This window comes from Cnephaeus nilssonii (assembly GCF_951640355.1).
Source record: "Cnephaeus nilssonii genome assembly, chromosome: 3".
Lineage (NCBI taxonomy): Eukaryota > Metazoa > Chordata > Mammalia > Chiroptera > Vespertilionidae > Cnephaeus > Cnephaeus nilssonii.
Genome location: NC_137074.1, coordinates 56,564,376 through 56,582,525, shown reverse-complemented (window position 1 = coordinate 56,582,525; position 18,150 = coordinate 56,564,376). Strand labels below are relative to the sequence as shown.

The window sequence follows — 18,150 nt, the reverse complement described above, 5'->3', positions numbered from 1 at the left end:
AGCAGGAAATTATCTTGTCTGCCTGACTTTTAATAGATGACATTCACCCACTAGATCTGCCAAACCAGTGTATAAAGACACTGTATCAGGCTCTAAACTGCAAACTCAAATGGAAGTCAAATTCAGGCTCTTAATAATCAGCTTCTACTTTCGGCATTCCCCAGAACACTGGGGAGGAATATTTTAAATCAGTCCTGACAGCCACCTTCCCCCATTCTGCTTATGGAGATCTTAATTTAACCCTTTCCTGTGCAAATTACTTTGATTCTTTAGTTTCTACAATAAGAAGTGATTTCAGCATATCCATTGAGTGTAAAACAACCTTTTGCTCATCTTTTTTTGTTTTGTTTTGTTAATCCTCACCCGATGATATTTTTCCATTGATTTTTAGGGAGAGTGGAAGGAAGAGAAGAGAGACAGAGAGAAACATAGACATGAGATAGACACATCGATTGGTTGCCTCCTGCATGCACCCCAGCCAGAGCTGGGGAACCTGCAACCAATTTATGTACCCTTGACTGGAATAGATCCCCGGACCCTTCAGTCCTCAGGCTGATACTCTATCTTCTGAGCCAAACCGGCTAGGGCTTGCTCATCATTTTTATAGTAATACTAGTGTTCCGGTGCACGAATTCGTGCACATTGAAAGGAAATTAATTAGAAGAAATATTTTAATATCGCTATTCGCCCTTTCTCTATAATAGAAGTGTTAACCAAATTCACGATCAACAATGACAGATCGAAACACACGCATGCGATTAGTGCCAGCGAGAGCTTTATATATATAAAAGAGGCCTGGTGCATGAAAATCCATGCACTGGAGGAGGGGTCCCTCAGCCTGGCCTGCCCCCTCTCACAGTCCTGGAGCCCTTAGGGACAGGAGGTGACCCGACGATCAGGGGAAGGCAATGCTCCATCGCACCTCTGCTGCTGCCACTGCTGGCAGTGCAAGCCTTGGCCAGCCCTGGTTACCTGAGCCTCGGGCGGCCCTGGGTGGCTGAGCAGCCACCATCCGACGCTTGCCTGCACCTCAGGCCCACCCTGGGCAGCTAGGCAGCCACCATTCGAGGCTTGCCTGTGCCTCGGGCCGGCTCTGGGTGGCTGGGGGGCTAAGGGCACTGGAGGACTCCGGAGGCAGGCATGCAAAGCGGCCGGATCCGCCTGGGGGTGGACCCAGCTGTGCCACGTGCCTGCTTGCCCCGGCAGGACTGAGGGGACTGAGCGCCACCATCTTGTGGCTGTGGGCACCGCCATCTTTGAGGGTGTATATTTCCCTCTTTATTAGATAGGATAGAGAAACTTGCTTAATTAGACCTGCTTTCTGATTTAGCTTAACTTTGTCCAGCCCAGTGAAGCACCCCAACTTCTCTTTCAGGTAATTGTCAGCAACACAGCAATAAATATCAACACGAAACAGATTATTATTATAGATCATGCAGGGAGAACAAAGGGTAAAATATTTAACTGCAGCAGTGTTTGACTCTGTTCTGCACAGTGAGAAGACCTGAAGTCATTTTCAAGGTCCACCATTTCTTATTTCTTTTTAGTCAGGTCAAGTTTTTAAGCTTTCTAAATCTCCTTTTCTGGCAAATGAAAAAAAATAGGATTCCACCAAGTCTCCTATGTACCTACTCCAGGACTTCTGTGAGGATTATTTAAGATGAGGCACGGGAAAACACTTCCCAGGTGTGAAATGTTTCCACCTGCCTATAAAGCAAATCGTGTTCTTGAGATGAAGAAACTGCAAGGAGGCTGGTCACTAGGGAGAGGAAGCCAGGCATTGCTATGTGACATCATTACCCAGAACCAACACCCACCGTTTTGGGGGGCACATGTTGCACTATGGGGTCCCGGCAGTGTCGGCTGCAGTTTGGTGGGGTGTCGCTCCGGGGTGGTGGCAGGGCCTCTGTCCCACTTGGGGGAAGCCGAGTGTTGCTTTGTGGGCGCCAGGTCCGTGGTGCCATTTCTCTGTGCACGTCATGGCAGCACCAGTTGGACACGTAGCATATTAGCCTTTTATATATATAGACTAATGACCTGGTGCATGGATTCGTGCACATTGAAAGGAAATTAATTAGAAGGTGGCCAGCAGGGAGGGACTGAGCAAGACAGGCTGGAAATGGTCTGGAGCCAACCTCCCATGGTCCCTACCCAGCTGGCTGCACCTGGGGTGCTGCTGTGGCTTGAAGGGTGTCTGTAGAGTGAGTGGGATCCCTCTGGCAGGTAGGGTCCCTTGGCCAGGCCTGTGAGGATCAGGTCAAAACCTGCTCTCCGACATCCCCCAATGGGTCCCAGAGTGCAAGAGGGCACTCTGCAAAGTTGCTGTCATGCAGGGTGTGGAATGCAAACGCAAGTGTGCAGTAAACCAGATTCAGGGCCGACAGTGCCCCAGCAACAACATAACCCACGGCCAAAGGTGGAATCACGCAGCCTCACGAGCAATCGGGCTCCCTCCTCTCTGGTTTCAGGGTGTGTCACCCGAGAACCGCCACTTCCAAGTCACTGCAGCTCGGCATCTCCTGCATTGAGTGTCTGCCCTCTGGTGGTCAGTGCGCATCATAGCTACCGGTTGGATGGTCAGACACTTATCATATTAGCCTTTTATATATATAGATAAGAAGCAAACATCGAGAGTAAGAGAATTGAATGGAAATACTCACTTTTTTATTATTGGCCTCTGAAGTAATACATTATACATCACAGCATATTTTTCCTGTGTATAACAGGAATTCTAGTAAATGAAATGGGAATGTTTATGTCAAGGCTCCTGCACCAAGACTGGGCTATGTGGCTCCCAAGTACAGACATCATTGATGAGTCAGTGAGCTAACAATTTTGCATGAAGGGTAGTTGGATGAGCTACCAAGTCACTATTTTGTTACCAATGAAATTTTCCTTTTTACTTTGTCAAATAGGCAAGATATACACATAGTTTAAAAAAAAAACCCTCAAATTCAAATAGTAGATAAAGGGTATGCAATGAAAAATGTCTATCTTCCTGTGCCCCCAATTTCCCTCTCTAGAGGCAACGCTGAAGGTCAGTTTCTTGGGTATTTTCCAAGAGAATTCTATACATTTGCAAATATGTGTATATCCTTTTTAAAAATATAACACTTGTACCTTTTTTACTTACATATCTTAGATGTCCTTAATATCAGTACATATAAAGTTAATTCATTTTTAATGGTTGTATAATGTACCTTTGTTTGGATGTTTGATAAATTTTTTAACAACCAGCCTCCTATTGGTAGACATTTGGCTTGGTTTTAATATTTTCATGCTACAAACAATATTTCAGTGAGTCTGCTTTATATACTTGGACTTGCAGGATAAATTCCTAGATCTGGAATTGCTGGGTCAAACAGTGTGCATTATTTATTTTGATAGACATTTTCAATTACCTACCAGAAGATGAATTATTTACAGCTCCATCAACAAAGTTTAATCACAATAAAAATTTTATTTTTCCAATGACCAAGATTTCCTCTTCCCTTCCCACAATTTAGATACCTAAGAAACCAAAACTGGGAGATTTATAATGAGCGTAAACTGAAGCCACGGGAGCTGGGTGGCCATGAGGGATTTTCAGAAAGGGCTCCTCCCCTGCATCACCAGGCTCTCCTATGAGACATCCCAAGTCCATGTCTCTCTCTCTCGCTCTCTCTCTTCCTCCCTCCCTCCCTTTTTTGTATCATGATTGATAAAAATCAGCAAACTCAGATGTCTTTTTTCAAGACTCCATACCAATAGATGGTCCCTTTTCAGTATGTGCGCATCATTACATTATCTTTCTTTTTTTAACAACATGCAATTGTTCTATTATATAGAGATTATGATGATTATTTTGTAGGTACTACTTTTTAATTTGCCTGAATATACATTACATGTGAGGGTATATTTCCTTCAGAAATATAAATGTCAAAAGGATTATTTCCAAACATATTTCCTAAAAAATACTAAGTCTGTCACTGGTTTATGAATTCTTAGCAGTAGCACTTTCTAGTTCTTAAGGGTTTACTTTTTCCTGTCACTTACTTAAGTGTTGTCTTGTTTTAAACTCCTAGGCCTGTCTGTGTTTGGGTCAATAGCCAAATCTGCTCTGATTACCATTAACTGCCCAATAAATTATTATAAAATGTTTTATAGATAGAATATTCTATAAAGCTACCAGTGATATTCCATCCCTGGATTTCCTAATGGGTCACTAGTGAGTCATGTGTGGGTAGAATTGGTGATTGAATTACATGATCTATGTCTAGTAAATATACAGTGAGCATGCAGTGTTAGGTTTTGTTGTTTCCAGGAATCTCTTGACAATTACTTCAGGATTTAAATGGTATTTATTGTAACCATTAGATGCTTCCCATTTAATTCTGTGGGTAATTTGGTCACTGCTTTAGCCAGCAGTATGTCCTGTAGTCACTGTCATGCCTTTGTTCTCTATTTTCATGTGTCGTCTATGCAAAGAAAGTCAAAGTAATCACCAGCTATTTATGTTATTAGAAGGCACTAAATATTTTATAACCCTGAAAGGGCAGTATAATTGGAAGAGGAAGTGGGAGTTGAGGTTAATTGGAGAAACTCTATTAGAAAACAGTGGATATTATTTTTTTACCCCTTCAACAATGTCTTAGACTGTTAATTATAGTAATCAGTATGATAAATTGTGGTAATTTGCTATGTCCTATGAATAATACATTAACAGATTTAGGATAACTCCTTCACTTTCTGTACAGAAATTTTTTCCTTAACAAATATTTTTATTAAAAACTAGAGGCCTGATGCACGAAATTCATGCTAGGGCCTTGGCGCCGGCCCCCGCCCACCGCTGCTGCGCCCAGGGGCCTCTGCCGCCTCTGCCTCGCCCCTCGCCCGCCCGCTGTGGCTTTGTCCGGAAGGAAGGACATCTGGTCTAATTAGTATATTACCCTTTTATTATTATAGGTATTTTCCTGGTAACCTTAACCTTAGAATAAGTTCTATTCAGTATCACTAGTGGGTATGATATACTTATTAGTCTATAGGAGACATGTTTTAGATTTCTAAATAGGATATAATTTTTTCCTCACTGGTTCCATTTTTATCTTCAAATTAAAATTTGTGAACGTTTGTATGTAAGCAGTAGCAAATGATATAATTATTTGGAGTGGGGTGGATGTCTCTAAACTTTATTCTAAGAAAAAGAATAATGCCCTTATTCAAAAATTTCACTTACAGAACAGGGTTAATAGGCTTTTTATTGGCTAATCTAGGGTTCTAACTGCTATTTTTTTTTTTTTTACATCAATGATGAGAGAGAATCACTTCCTGCACACCCCCTACTGGGGATCAAGCCCACAACCCAGGCATGTGCCCTTGGCCGGAATCGAACCTGGGACCCTTCAGTCCACAGGCTGATGCTCTGTCCACTGAGCCAAGCCGGCTAGGGCCTAACTGCTATTTTTTGTTGTTAATCCTCACTTGATTTTTAGAGAGAGTAGAAGGAAGGCAGGGAGGGAGGGAGGGAAAGGAGGAGAGAGAAAGAGAGAGAGAGAGAGAGAGAGAGAGAGAGAGAGAGAGAGAGAGAAGCATCAATGTGAAAGAGACACGTCGATTAGTTGGACACGTTGATTAGTTGCTTCCTGTATGTGCCCCAACCAGGGTTGGGGATCAAACCTACAACCTAGGTATGTGCCCTTGACCGCGAATCGAACCCACAACCCTTCAGTGCACGGGCCGACACTCATTGGCCAGGGCTCTAATTACTATTAATTATACATTTCTGGATAGAATTGTTTTGTGTTCCAAAAAGTTACAAATTTTAAAACACTAGTTGATACAAAACTCATTCCAAAATTGAGGACTAATTCTAGTTTAAGTGTTTCTTCTGGAATTACATACTGAATAATTTTTATTTTGTACTGGGAGGGTTGTTATTAACCAGTCTCTTTAAAGATGTAACTGTCAGTAATAATGTTTCTTATATTTATTCTTAAATTTTAAGTTCTCTTTAAAATGATAGAATGAGTCTAGATTTCAAATTTAGTTGCTATATTTTATCTATCTATTTGCCAGGAGTGTAGGACTAAGGAGGAAGAATCCTTTTACTTATATTATAATGGTAAAATTGTTTCTGTGCTTTGGAATAAGCCACCAAAAAAGATAAAACAGTTAAACTGGTAAGCATCTAGCAACAAAACTTCTCCCTATCTGCCCATGGAGCAAAGAGCTGACGGATGTATGATGCCCTGTCAAACATTATCAGCTGCGTTGGAAAGAGATGGAACTGCAGAGTCAATACTCATAAGAGAGAAGACCCAGAAGACCTGCCTGCTGTGACTGCCTGCTGCCACGGGAGCCTGACCTGTTTGTGTTTTCCTTTCAGTGACGTTGTATGCCTCCTGCATTCTCCTGGGAGTGTTCCTGAATAGCAGTATCCCTATATTTTTTGAGCTCTTTGTGGAAACTGTCTACCCAGTTCCAGAAGGAATTACTTGTGGAGTCGTCACTTTTTTAAGTAATATGTTCATGGGAGTGCTTTTACTTTTTCTCACATTTTATCACAAAGGTAAGAAATGTGGCTTCTTGTTTACCTAAATGTGTTATGAGAGGGGTTTGTGGCACCGCTATGTAGGGAATTTATATGGAGAATTTTCATTAAGACCAGTTACTTTAGTTGAGCTTTTACATGCTAATAAAAGAAAATACCTTCAGTGTTGTTGTTTTTTCAATGCATCCTAACCTGATCTAATGTACCCTTACCCCCTCCTCAAATTTCTGATTTAATTAACCTGGACCAGGGCCCAGCATTTATAATTTTTATAAATTCTAATATGCAGGCTCCCATTGAGAACCACTGGTATATTACTTTTTTAAAAAAATATTTAGAATCTCCTATCTTAACAGAGGTATACATTAATGTCTGGGGTACATAGTTTAAAGCCTTGGAATGAATGAGAGGTCATCCAAGGAGTGTATAGAGTGTATAGAACAGCACTCTCCAAACATTTTATGATAATGAAAATGTTTTTATCTGCACTGTTCGGTACAGCAGCCGCTGGCCACATGAAGCTAGTGCAGCTAAGGGGCTGGATTTTTTATTTCATTTTAATTAATTCAAGTTTAAGTAGCTACTCATAGTCATGCAAGTATAGAGTGAAAAGAAGGTTGAAGTTGGGGCCCAGGGGTACACATTTGAAGAAGAGGGAAATCCGTACAAAGGAGGAAGGGATGTGGTCCTGAACCCACGTGGAGGAGTCTGCCTTGCACAGAAGGAGATAGGAGGGGAGGCTGTGTCGGTGGGCATAGAGGCAGATGCCTTTGCTGGGCGGAATATTGAAGGAGTTCATTCTTATTGGCATCACCGTCCTGCTTAGAAGCCAGTTCATCTATTAAGAGTTGGTGGGAAGAAGGTGGAGAACGGGCTTCAGGAGAGAATGAAGCTTTCACACAACCTCTGAGGGGCGGGAGGAGGCGCTGCGGGGACCGCTGGAGAGGTCGCTGGGCCTGTTGAAGGCAGGCCCGCTGGTGTTCGGGTTCATGGTTTATATGTTTCTGTACAGTTGTTTGGTTTTCTCTGATGTTCTCTCTGCTGCAATCCAGATTCTGTTTTACTATTTCAGAAAATTTGGGCATAATTATCTAGAATTGTTTTTGCCTGTTAAAATAAGAACTTAGGCTTGTGACTCTTTGAATAGAAAGCTTTTATTAATTTCTACTAGATTTATATCTCATTTTATTTCTCATCTTAATCAATCTAATATTACTACCCTCCCACACTCCGGTTGCTATTCTCTTAACTACTCATCAAATCCCAGTAAATGTGAATAACTTGTACATGGAAGAATCTTTAAGATTCAAATGTAAGAAGTGCTCTAAAATGTGTTGCTCCAAGAAGCCTAATTGTTTATAGGAAGCTTTCTGACAAGCTTATAGTTGAAATCGTAGCCACGATAACCTGCTTACCTGGAAAAGACATTTTTGAAACTTTCAAAGCTGATGAAACAGAATTTGCCCTAAGTTTTGGGCAGCTTTCGGCATCATACTTTCACCTAACAGCAAAAGTCATACAAATGGAACGAGAGGAAAAAGATGGCGACCGGCAGGAAGGTAGGGAGAGAGAGAGTGTGAGTGAGGAACCCATAGAGGAGAGTGTAGACGTGTGTGGTGTGTGTGTGTGTGAGCTAGGGTCAGTTAGATTCTGCAGGTCTTCCAAGGGGCTCCCGAACAGGGCAGCCCTAGACGGCGGAGCCCCGCGCACAAACTGGACACTTCTCTGCGGCTGGTGCGGACCCGGAGACCACGCCATCTTGAGAAACAGAGCTGCCTGAGACTCGGATCCTGGCTTCTGACACAAACCAGGACCCTGCAGCCACTGGGGACAGAGAACTGCTATCACAGCTTCAGACCAACAGACAACAAGAATCCAGACTTCCCGGCAGATTTCCGTGAGTCAAAGAGCCTATCCCCCTCCTCGCAGGCGCTGATAGCGCCATAGTAACTGATAGACCCGCCTCTCGCCTAAGCTGCTCACAGGCGCGCGCACAGACAGCGCCATAGCAACTGATAGACCCGCCCCTGGCCCAAGCTGCCGAGCTTTGCGCAGGGATGCGCTCCCTCTTAGGGAACTTGGCGCGCGCTCGCGCGCGGGACAGAAGCAGCTCCCTGTCGGGGAAATCTGTCAGTGCGCACAGAGGGCTCCCCTTCGGGGAATTTGGGGGAATTTGGCTCGCGGGTCACAGCTCCCCCTTCGGGGATTCTTAAGAGCGTGCACAGAGGGGCTTCCCTTTGGGGAATTTGGCGCGCAGGACAGACTCCGCCCCCCTTCCGGGACTTTGGGAGAGTGAACTGAGCCGGCTCACCTTCAGGTTTTTAAGAATGTGTGCTCTAGCCGGTTTGGCTCAGTAGAGAGAGCACACACAGGACGCAGCTCCACTTCAGGGAATTTGGCACGCCGGACACAGCTGCCTGGGATCCCTGACTCACAGCGCATTCACACTAAGAGCCAGCGACCCCAATTGTTGGTGCGTGCACACACAGGGACCCTGATTCTCAACGAGAAACCGCACAAGGCAACAGAGACTTTGACACTCGAGTCTTGGTGCAGACACAGGGAAACTCTGACTCCTGGCACATGCTAAGGATCTCATTCTCGGCACATACCAACAGTGTGGTGCAGACAGGGCCCCTGATTCTAAACGTGCACACGAGACCACACGGAACACTGGGGACACTGATCCTGGGCAAGTCTGGTTCCCACCAACCAAAGGCAGCCACACGTCCTAGTGTCAGAGCACTTCAGTGAAACTAGGGTGGAGCGAAGTCCCCACAGCACACGGCCCAGGTCCACGCAAACGGAAGCTTGAGCTTTCTGGTAATAGCCAGAATGGGGAAACGAAATAACTCACAGAGGAAAGAAAATGTGGAGTCGCCAAGAAAGGAAATTAGTGAAACTGAAGCTTGCAACATGACCGAAAAGGAGTTCAGAGTAATGGTCATGGAATTTATACATCGGATGGATGAGAAAATCAACAACTTATGCAAGAATCAGGAAGAAATGAAAAGTGATATAGCTACAATCAAAAACACCATGGAAAGTTTCAACAGTAGACTACAAGAAGCAGAGGACCGAATTAGTGAGTTAGAAGATCAGGTACAGAAACAAGCTCAATATGAACAGCAATTGGAGAAAAAAATTAAAAAGCAGGAGGAAAGCCTAAGAGAGCTTCGGGACAACCTGAAACGAAGTAACATGCGTATAATAGGGCTGCCAGAAGGACAAGAAGAGCAGCAGGGATTAGAAAATCTATTCGAAGAAATAATGACAGAAAACTTCCCGGATATGGGAAAGATAAAAGTTACGCAAGTACAGAGAGTCCCAAGCAGGATCAACCCCAAAAGACCCACGCCAAGACATGTCATAATTTCAATGGCAAATATAAATGATAAAGAGAGAATCCTAAAGGCGGCAAGAGAGAGACAGAGAGTTACCTACAAAGGAACACCCATCAGATTGTCAAATGATTACTCAACAGAAACACAACAAGCTAGAAGTGAATGGAAGGAGGTATACAAAGTGTTGCAAAGCAAAGGACTGAATCCAAGAATACTATATCCAGCAAGACTATCAATCAAAATTGAAGGGGAAATCAGGAGCTTTGCAGACAAAAAAAGCCTCAGGGAGTTTAGCACCACCAAACCAGCAATGCAAGAATTGCTAAAGGGAATACTGTAAAAAGAAGAAATAAACAGGTAAGAAGGAATACAGACACAAAAATAGATATGACTACAAACAAATACCTTTCAGTAATAACTTTAAATGTAAACGGACTAAATGCTCCAATCAAAAGACATCGAGTAGCTGAATGGATAAAAAAACACGACCCATATATATGCTGTCTACAAGAGACCCACCTCAGAACAAGAGACTCACACAGATTGAAAGTGAAGGGATGGAAAAATATCTTTCAGGCAAATGGAAATGAAAAAAAAGCTGGGGTAGCAATACTTATATCTGACAAAATAGAACTCAAAGTAAATGCCATAACAAGAGATAAGAAAGGCCACTTCATAATACTAAAGGGAGAAATCCAACAAGAAGAAATAATTCTGGTAAACATATACGCTCCCAATATAGGAGCACCCAAATACATAAAAAAACTCCTGGAGGATATCAAGGGAGAGATTAATAGCAACACAATCATAGTAGGAGACTTTAATACCCCACTATCACCACTGGACAAATCCTCTAAACAAAAAATCAGCAAAGAAACAGCAATCCTAAATGACTCACTAGACCAGATGGAATTAATTGACATCTTCAGAACATTTCACCCCAAAGCCACAGAATATACATTCTTCTCAAGTGCACATGGGTCATTTTCAAAGATAGACCATATGCTGGGTCACAGGCAAAGTCTCTTCAAATTCAAGAAGATAGAAATTATATCAAGCATCTTCTCAGATCACAGTGGCATAAAACTGGAAATCAACTACAATAAATATAATCCAAAGAAATCAAACACATGGAGACTAAACAGCATGCTATTAAACAAGGACAGGGTCACCAGAGAGATCAAGGAAGAAATAAAAAACATCATGGCAACAAATGACAATGAAAACACAACAATCCAAAATCTATGGGACACAGCGAAAGCAGTCTTGAGAGGGAAGTTCATAGCTCTACAGGCCTATTGCAAAAAAACAAGAAACAATGGTAATAAATTACTTAACACTACAACTCAAAGAGCTAGAAAAAGAGCAGCAAGAAAAGCCCAGTGTAATCAGAAGGAAGGAAATAACAAAGATCAGAGCGGAGATAAATGACATAGAGACCAAAGAAACAATACATAAGATCAACAAAACCAAGAGCTGGTTCTTTGAAAGGATAAACAAGATTGATGGACCTCTAGCCAGGCTCACCAAGAAGCAAAGAGAGAGGACCCAAATAAACAAAATCAGAAATGAAAGAGGTGAAATAACAACAGACCCCGCTGAGATACAAAGGATTGTTACAAAATACTACGAACAACTCTATTCCAACAAACTGGACAACCTGGAGGAAATGGACATATTCCTAGAAAAATATAACCTTCCAAAAATCAATCAAGAAGAATCTAAACAGCTCAATAGGCCAATATCTATGGACGAAATTGAAGCAGTCATCAAAAAGCTTCCGGCAAACAAAAGCCCGGGGCCTGATGGCTTCACAGGAGAGTTTTACCAAACATTCAAGGAAGAACTAAAACCTATCCTCCTCAGACTATTCCAAAAACTTCAAGTGGAAGGAACACTTCCAAGCTCCTTCTATGAAGCCAGCATCACCCTAATACCAAAACCAGATAAAGACAACACAATGAAAGAGAATTACAGACCAATATCCCTCATGAACATAGATGCCAAAATCCTCAACAAAATTCTAGCAAATCGGCTCCAGCAGTACATCAGAAAGATCATACACCATGACCAAGTAGGATTTATCCCAGGAATGCAAGGATGGTACAATATCCGCAAATCAATAAACGTGATACATCACATAAACAAATTGAAAGATAAAAATCACATAGTCATATCCATTGATGCAGAAAAAGCATTTGACAAAATCCAACACCCTTTCTTGATAAAAACTCTCAACAAGGTGGGAATAGATGGCTCATACCTCAACATAATAAAAGCTATATATGATAAACCCACAGCAAACATCATACTCAATGGACAAAAACTAAAAACATTTCCCCTAAGAACAGGAACAAGACAGGGATGCCCACTCTCACCACTCCTGTTTGACATAGTACTGGAAGTATTAGCCATTGCAATTAGACAAGAAGAAGAAATAAAAGGCATCCAAATTGGAAAAGAACAAGTAAAGCTGTCTTTATTTGCAGACGACATGATATTGTACATAAAAAATCCGAAAGACTCCGTCAAAAAACTAATAGACTTAATAAATGAATTCGGCAATGTAGCAGGATACAAAATTAACGCCAAGAAATCTATGGCCTTTCTATACACCAATAGTGAACTTACAGACAGAGAGGCTAAAAAGGCAATCCCATTTACCATCGCACCAAAAAAATTAAGATACCTAGGAATAAACTTAACTAAGGAGGTAAAAGACCTATACACGGAAAACTACAGGACACTGAAAAAAGAGATAGAGGAAGACGTAAACAGATGGAAGAACATACCATGTTCATGGATTGGTAGAATCAACATCATTAAAATGTCCATACTACCCAAAGCAATCTATAGATTCAATGCACTCCCCATTAAAATACCAACGGCATATTTCACAGACCTTGAAAGAACTCTCCAAAAATTCATCTGGAATAAAAAAAGACCCCAAATAGCCACAGCAATCCTGAGAAAGAAGAATAAAGTAGGAGGGATCTCAATACCAGATTTCAAGCTGTATTACAAAGCCACTGTTCTCAAAACAGCCTGGTACTGGCACAAGAACAGACACATAGATCAATGGAACAGAATAGAGAATCCAGATATTGACCCAAACCACTATGCTCAATTAATATTTGACAAAGGAGGCATGAACATACAATGGAATAAAGATAGTCTCTTCAATAAATGGTGTTGGGAAAATTGGACAGATACATGCAAAAAAATGAAGCTTGATCACCAACTTACGCCATACACAAAAATAAACTCAAAATGGATACAGGACTTAAACATAAGACGGGAAACCATAAAAATACTAGAGCAATCCACAGGCAGCAAAATGTCAGACATATGCCAAAAGAAATTCTTCACTGACACTGCCCCTAGGGCAATGGAAGCTAAAGAGAAAATTAACAAATGGGACTACATCAAAATAAAAAGCTTTTTCACAGCAAAGGAAACCATCAACAAAACAACAAGAAGGCCCACTGCATGGGAGAACATATTTGCAAATGGCATCACTGATAAAGGTTTAATCTCCAACATCTACAGGCAGCTTATACAACTTAATAAAAGGAAGATACATGATCCAATAAAAAAATGGGCAACAGACCTAAATAGAATCTTTTCAAAAGAAGACAGAAGGAAGGCCAAGAGACACATGAAAACATGCTCAACGTCACTAATTATCCAAGAGATGCAAATCAAAACAACAATGCGGTACCATCTCACACCTGTCAGAATGGCTATCATCAACAAATCAACAAACGACAAGTGTTGGCGAGGATGCGGAGAAAAAGGAACCCTCGTGCACTGCTGGTGGGATTGCAGACTGGTGCAGCCACTGTGGAGAACAGTATGGAGTTTCCTCAAAAAACTGAAAATGGAACTCCCATTTGACCCAGTAATCCCACTCCTGGGAATATATCCGAAGAAACTAGAAACACCAAATAGAAAGGATATATGCACCCCTATGTTCATAGCAGCACAATTCACCATAGCTAAGATTTGGAAACAGCCTAGGTGCCCGTCAGCAGATGACTGGATCAGAAAACTGTGGTACATCTACACAATGGAATACTATGCTGCCATAAAAAAGAAGGAATTCTCATCATTTGCAGCAACCTGGGAGGAATTGGAGAACATTATGTTAAGTGAAATAAGTCAGTCAATGAAAGAAAAATACCACATGATCTCACTCATTTATGGATAATAAAGAACATTATAAACTTGAACAAAAAGATAGATACAGAGACAGTAAAGCATCAAACAGACTGTCAAATTACAAGGGGAGGGTTAGGGAGAGGTGGGGGAGATAAGAGATCAATCAAAGGACTTGTATGCATGCATATAAGCATAACCAATGGACGCAAAACTCTGGGGGGTGGGGGCATATATGGGAGTGGGGTGTGGGGAGGGCAATGGTAAGATATGTACACATATAATACCTTAATAAAAAAATTGGAAAAAAAAAGTCATACAAATGATATATTCATTTCTGATTATAATTAACAACAAACTAGATTATTTCTACCCATCAGCAATGCAGGTAAAGTAGGTTTTAGCTTTGCTAAACCTGATGTGTGCTTGAAGGAGAGTGACGTTAATGACGTCAGACCACTCCTGACTGTCCTGGGAACGTGTTTCCTTTGGAGAAAATGCCGTCACCACCTGCTGGACTAAGGCGTTTGCTTCCAGGGAGTTTTCTGAACAGAATCACGGGATAATGACTACCTATCCGCTTTCATCTACTTCAGTTATGTCACAGTTGCAATTAAGAGGCTCCGAACCTCTCCTTTGCCAGGTAAAGTATCAAAGATGGCTGTGTTGCCTCTCCGGGTGATAGAACCCATTTTCCAGCTCATGGGCACAGGTTTGGTAGTGATCCTTGCAGCCCAGTAGAGCGTGGTTTTTCCTGTCTGCTGGAAATAGAGTTTTGTCCTCCCAAACAGTCGATGCCAGATAATGTTTCCCCCCAACAAACCTCTTGTGTGCGGTCTCTGGACTGAAACACGTATTTATTGATCAGTTTAGGGCAGGGACTATCCCTACACTCTCTGACTGGAGAGCCCAGGGCACTCCTGACCATTTGCTTGGCCAGCAGAATATCTGTGTCACGCCCGAGACCCGGACACTCCCCCAATGTTTGTTTTGTTTCCTTCTAGATAACTAGCTAGTTGGTGTTAGTAATTTAAATATCTAGGCTTCTATTTTAAAGAAATACTTTTATGTGTTTGTTTTTGAGTGTGTCTGTTGAAGGCACATGCACATACCCCACATCTCTCTGAGGCTGCAGTCCTCAGAACTATGAAAACTGTGTTGAGATTCTCTCACATACAATTAATTGGTATTGTCCCAAAGGGCAGCAAAAGTCCGCATGCCTTATAACTGAGGCATGATGATACAGAAATTGCAAATCTGAAAATTCGGTAAAATTATTTCCTAAAAATATCTTTTAGCTCCACAGCCTAGTACCCTCGGCCGTTTTTATGATGATACATTGAATTCCCTTCCATTAGAGCCAGTGTTCAAATGTCATAATTTAGTCATTTAAAAACTTGAAAAATTCACCCAGAAGTTAAGTGGTATGTCAGAATCCAGCTGGTAGTTACATGATTGGGAGGCCAGCTTTTTAATCATCATCAAGATCTGCGGCTCTTTAGGTCTCTTCTCAAAGAAGCACTGCACTTCCTGACGGGAGTTGTCTCCCACAGTGTGCTGCCCAGGAGCGATTACGTCAGACAGACTTTCAGGGCACACCGACTGGCCCGCGGTGAGCCGGTGAGCCCTTAGACTGGCTTGCCCAGCAGGAAAGGCTCCACTGGCGATTTGCCTCCAGCTCATGGCCATCGCCACCGTTGACAGCAAATGGCACTCAGGCTCCTACACCGACGTCTGGAGCCCTGGGTCACAGGGCCCCCAGGTCCTGTTTTGATTCTGCTTTGGGTACCTGGGACCGTGTCACAAGTTTCTTAGAGTTGTTCTGACTTGGCTTTTTCATGGTCAGTTTTTAAAAATTGTTACATGCTCTCTAATTATAAGCATATTTGTAAAACTCAGGTGTTCCTATAATATTTGCTTTGAGAATCTCAGTGAGTTATTTCACACAGCACAGTGATGCTTTACTCCAGTAACTTCACTTACAGCATCATCAGGGAATGCTGTTACATTCTTTATATGCTCTGAAATGTATTCCAACGTTCTATTGTATGGTTTGTAACTTATTCTGCAGTTTGTATTATCTGGTTTGTTGTTGTTCTAGAAGCTTTGCAGCAGGTTTTGGCTAAAAGCCTTAAAGGGGTGTGTTTTTTGTTTGTTATTGTTATTTTACCTCAGTCCTTTCATTTTTGAAGCAGCTGACCATGAATTTGAGGCTACACTGTGGCTCAAAAAATTCAGAGGTCTGGATGAGGTGGGAGGCATTGACTAGTGGTTACAACAGCTTCAGCATATGTGGGCCTGTGAGAAGTGTTCTTACATCTAAGGGGTAAAATCAGGCAGTGTGTTTGATGGTCAGATCTGGTGGGTAATTAATGTGGAGTGAAGGGAGCAGGGTGTTACACTGTGTGTGAAACCATGATATCAGCTGGATCCTCACAAATGAGAATGGAGGCAGTTTTGCTAAATCATCATAATTCTGGTTAAAGCACCAAAGACAAATAGAAGGTTCGTTCTGGAGGGTGGTATCTGGATTCAGAAAAGTGCCTGAAGGTGGTAGAGACGAAGCCATGGCATCATTGAATGGAAAGAGCAGGTGGAAAGCACAATAGTGCTTCTGGTAGAAAAAGGTGAGAAGATGAGCAAAACCCTAATTAGTTCGGTCCCAACAAAGCATCACCATTTGGGGCAGAGCCACTACACCGAGTGAAATATAGCACCTGTCCACACTGTACATCGGCAGAGAGAGTCTCAGGTTACAGTGTGCATAATAACTGACAGAGAACCAGCAGAAGCAGAGAGGCAAATTGCGGAGCCTTGGAGTATAGATCTGTATTTTCTCTAGTTAAGAGCAAAGGGAAGGAATGTTAGAAAACAGTGCTCACTTTAAGGATAAGAATAAGTAAATCCAATGGATTAGGACTCTGTTGGCTCAATTGCGTCCTATGACATCTGGCTCGAAAGGACAGCAGTTGACTTTGCTACTGCTAAGTTAAATGACACCTTTACACAAACCACTTCCTGACTGTTAGAGCTCCTACATTGTGGTTTATGTGAGTGGCTTCCAGTGGGAAAATGTACAGGTTCACGTCTCTGACCTTTTGCTTTCGTAAAAGGCAAAGAATTTCAAAGAACCTTATAGTTAACTGAGCCAAGTGAACTTACCGAAAGGTGGATTTGAATTTTCAGAGAGAAGCATAATAGTAAACATGGACCAACCCACCATGACACTAAAGAGTAATTATGAGGCATTTTTAAAGACTTCATCCAAACATAGGTAGAGTGAATAATTTACAACTCTGATAAACTAGAAGGTCCGCTTTGGCAATATTTGACCAAGTTTTGCTTAGTATTGACAAAGTTTTGCTTTGGCAAACACTTAGCTAGGTTTAAGAAGAGCAAGGACAAGTTGATTGTTGCTGCATGTGTGTTTGCTCTAGATCCCCATAAAAAACAGCTGAAATTTTCCCCTTAAAGTCAAAATACTCACTACAAATGGTATGCTGTTGTCAACTGTTTTGCTGCTTTTTCTCTTCTTATTTTTTTACTGCTTTCTTTTTGCCTGTTAATATTATCATCAGAAATCCAGAGGCTATATGGTTAATATTAAAGCAGAAGACACCTGGTGTGTCATTTCAGGGAATATCCGAATAAAGACAAGATCCCAGAGGTCACAGCCTCTCCGAGTGTTTAGATTATATTCAGCCCAAGTAAAGCACAGAAAACAGCTTTGCATGAAATATGATTGAAATACATGTCTTTGTTACATGCCATCTAATAGCATGTCTGACTTTTAAAATGTAGAAATTGAGAGGTAAGGAGGTGGCTTTTCTGAGCATATTACAGGGAAAAAAAGTATTTCAACACCTTCTCTTACCAGTTGGTTTTTTAGTTTCCATTCCCGAGCATAAAATTGCTCTTTTAGCCATATGAATTATGGGTTAAACTGTGGACATCTTTAGGATGATTTTTTAAGATCGGGGCAGTATTAGCATTCGGTAGAAGTACAAAGGGAAAATATAAACCGATAGCAGTGCCCATAGAAACAATGCCCAGGGAACTTCTTTATCTCATTTGCTGTTTCTTTAAGTTGAAACTGCTACATGGATATTAAACTACAGA

The 18,150-nt window shown here is 41.8% G+C and overlaps 1 protein-coding gene across 1 annotated transcript in view; it reads left to right on the top strand.

Moving 5' to 3' along the window:
- Positions 1-18,150, top strand: part of SLC49A4 (solute carrier family 49 member 4) — an 89,917-nt gene that overhangs the window by 59,204 nt on the left and 12,563 nt on the right. Inside the window, exon 8 of the mRNA XM_079762161.1 lies at positions 6,365-6,547. Within this exon, the coding sequence (XP_079618287.1) occupies positions 6,365-6,547 (183 nt within the window). The remainder of the gene's footprint in view (positions 1-6,364; positions 6,548-18,150) is intronic.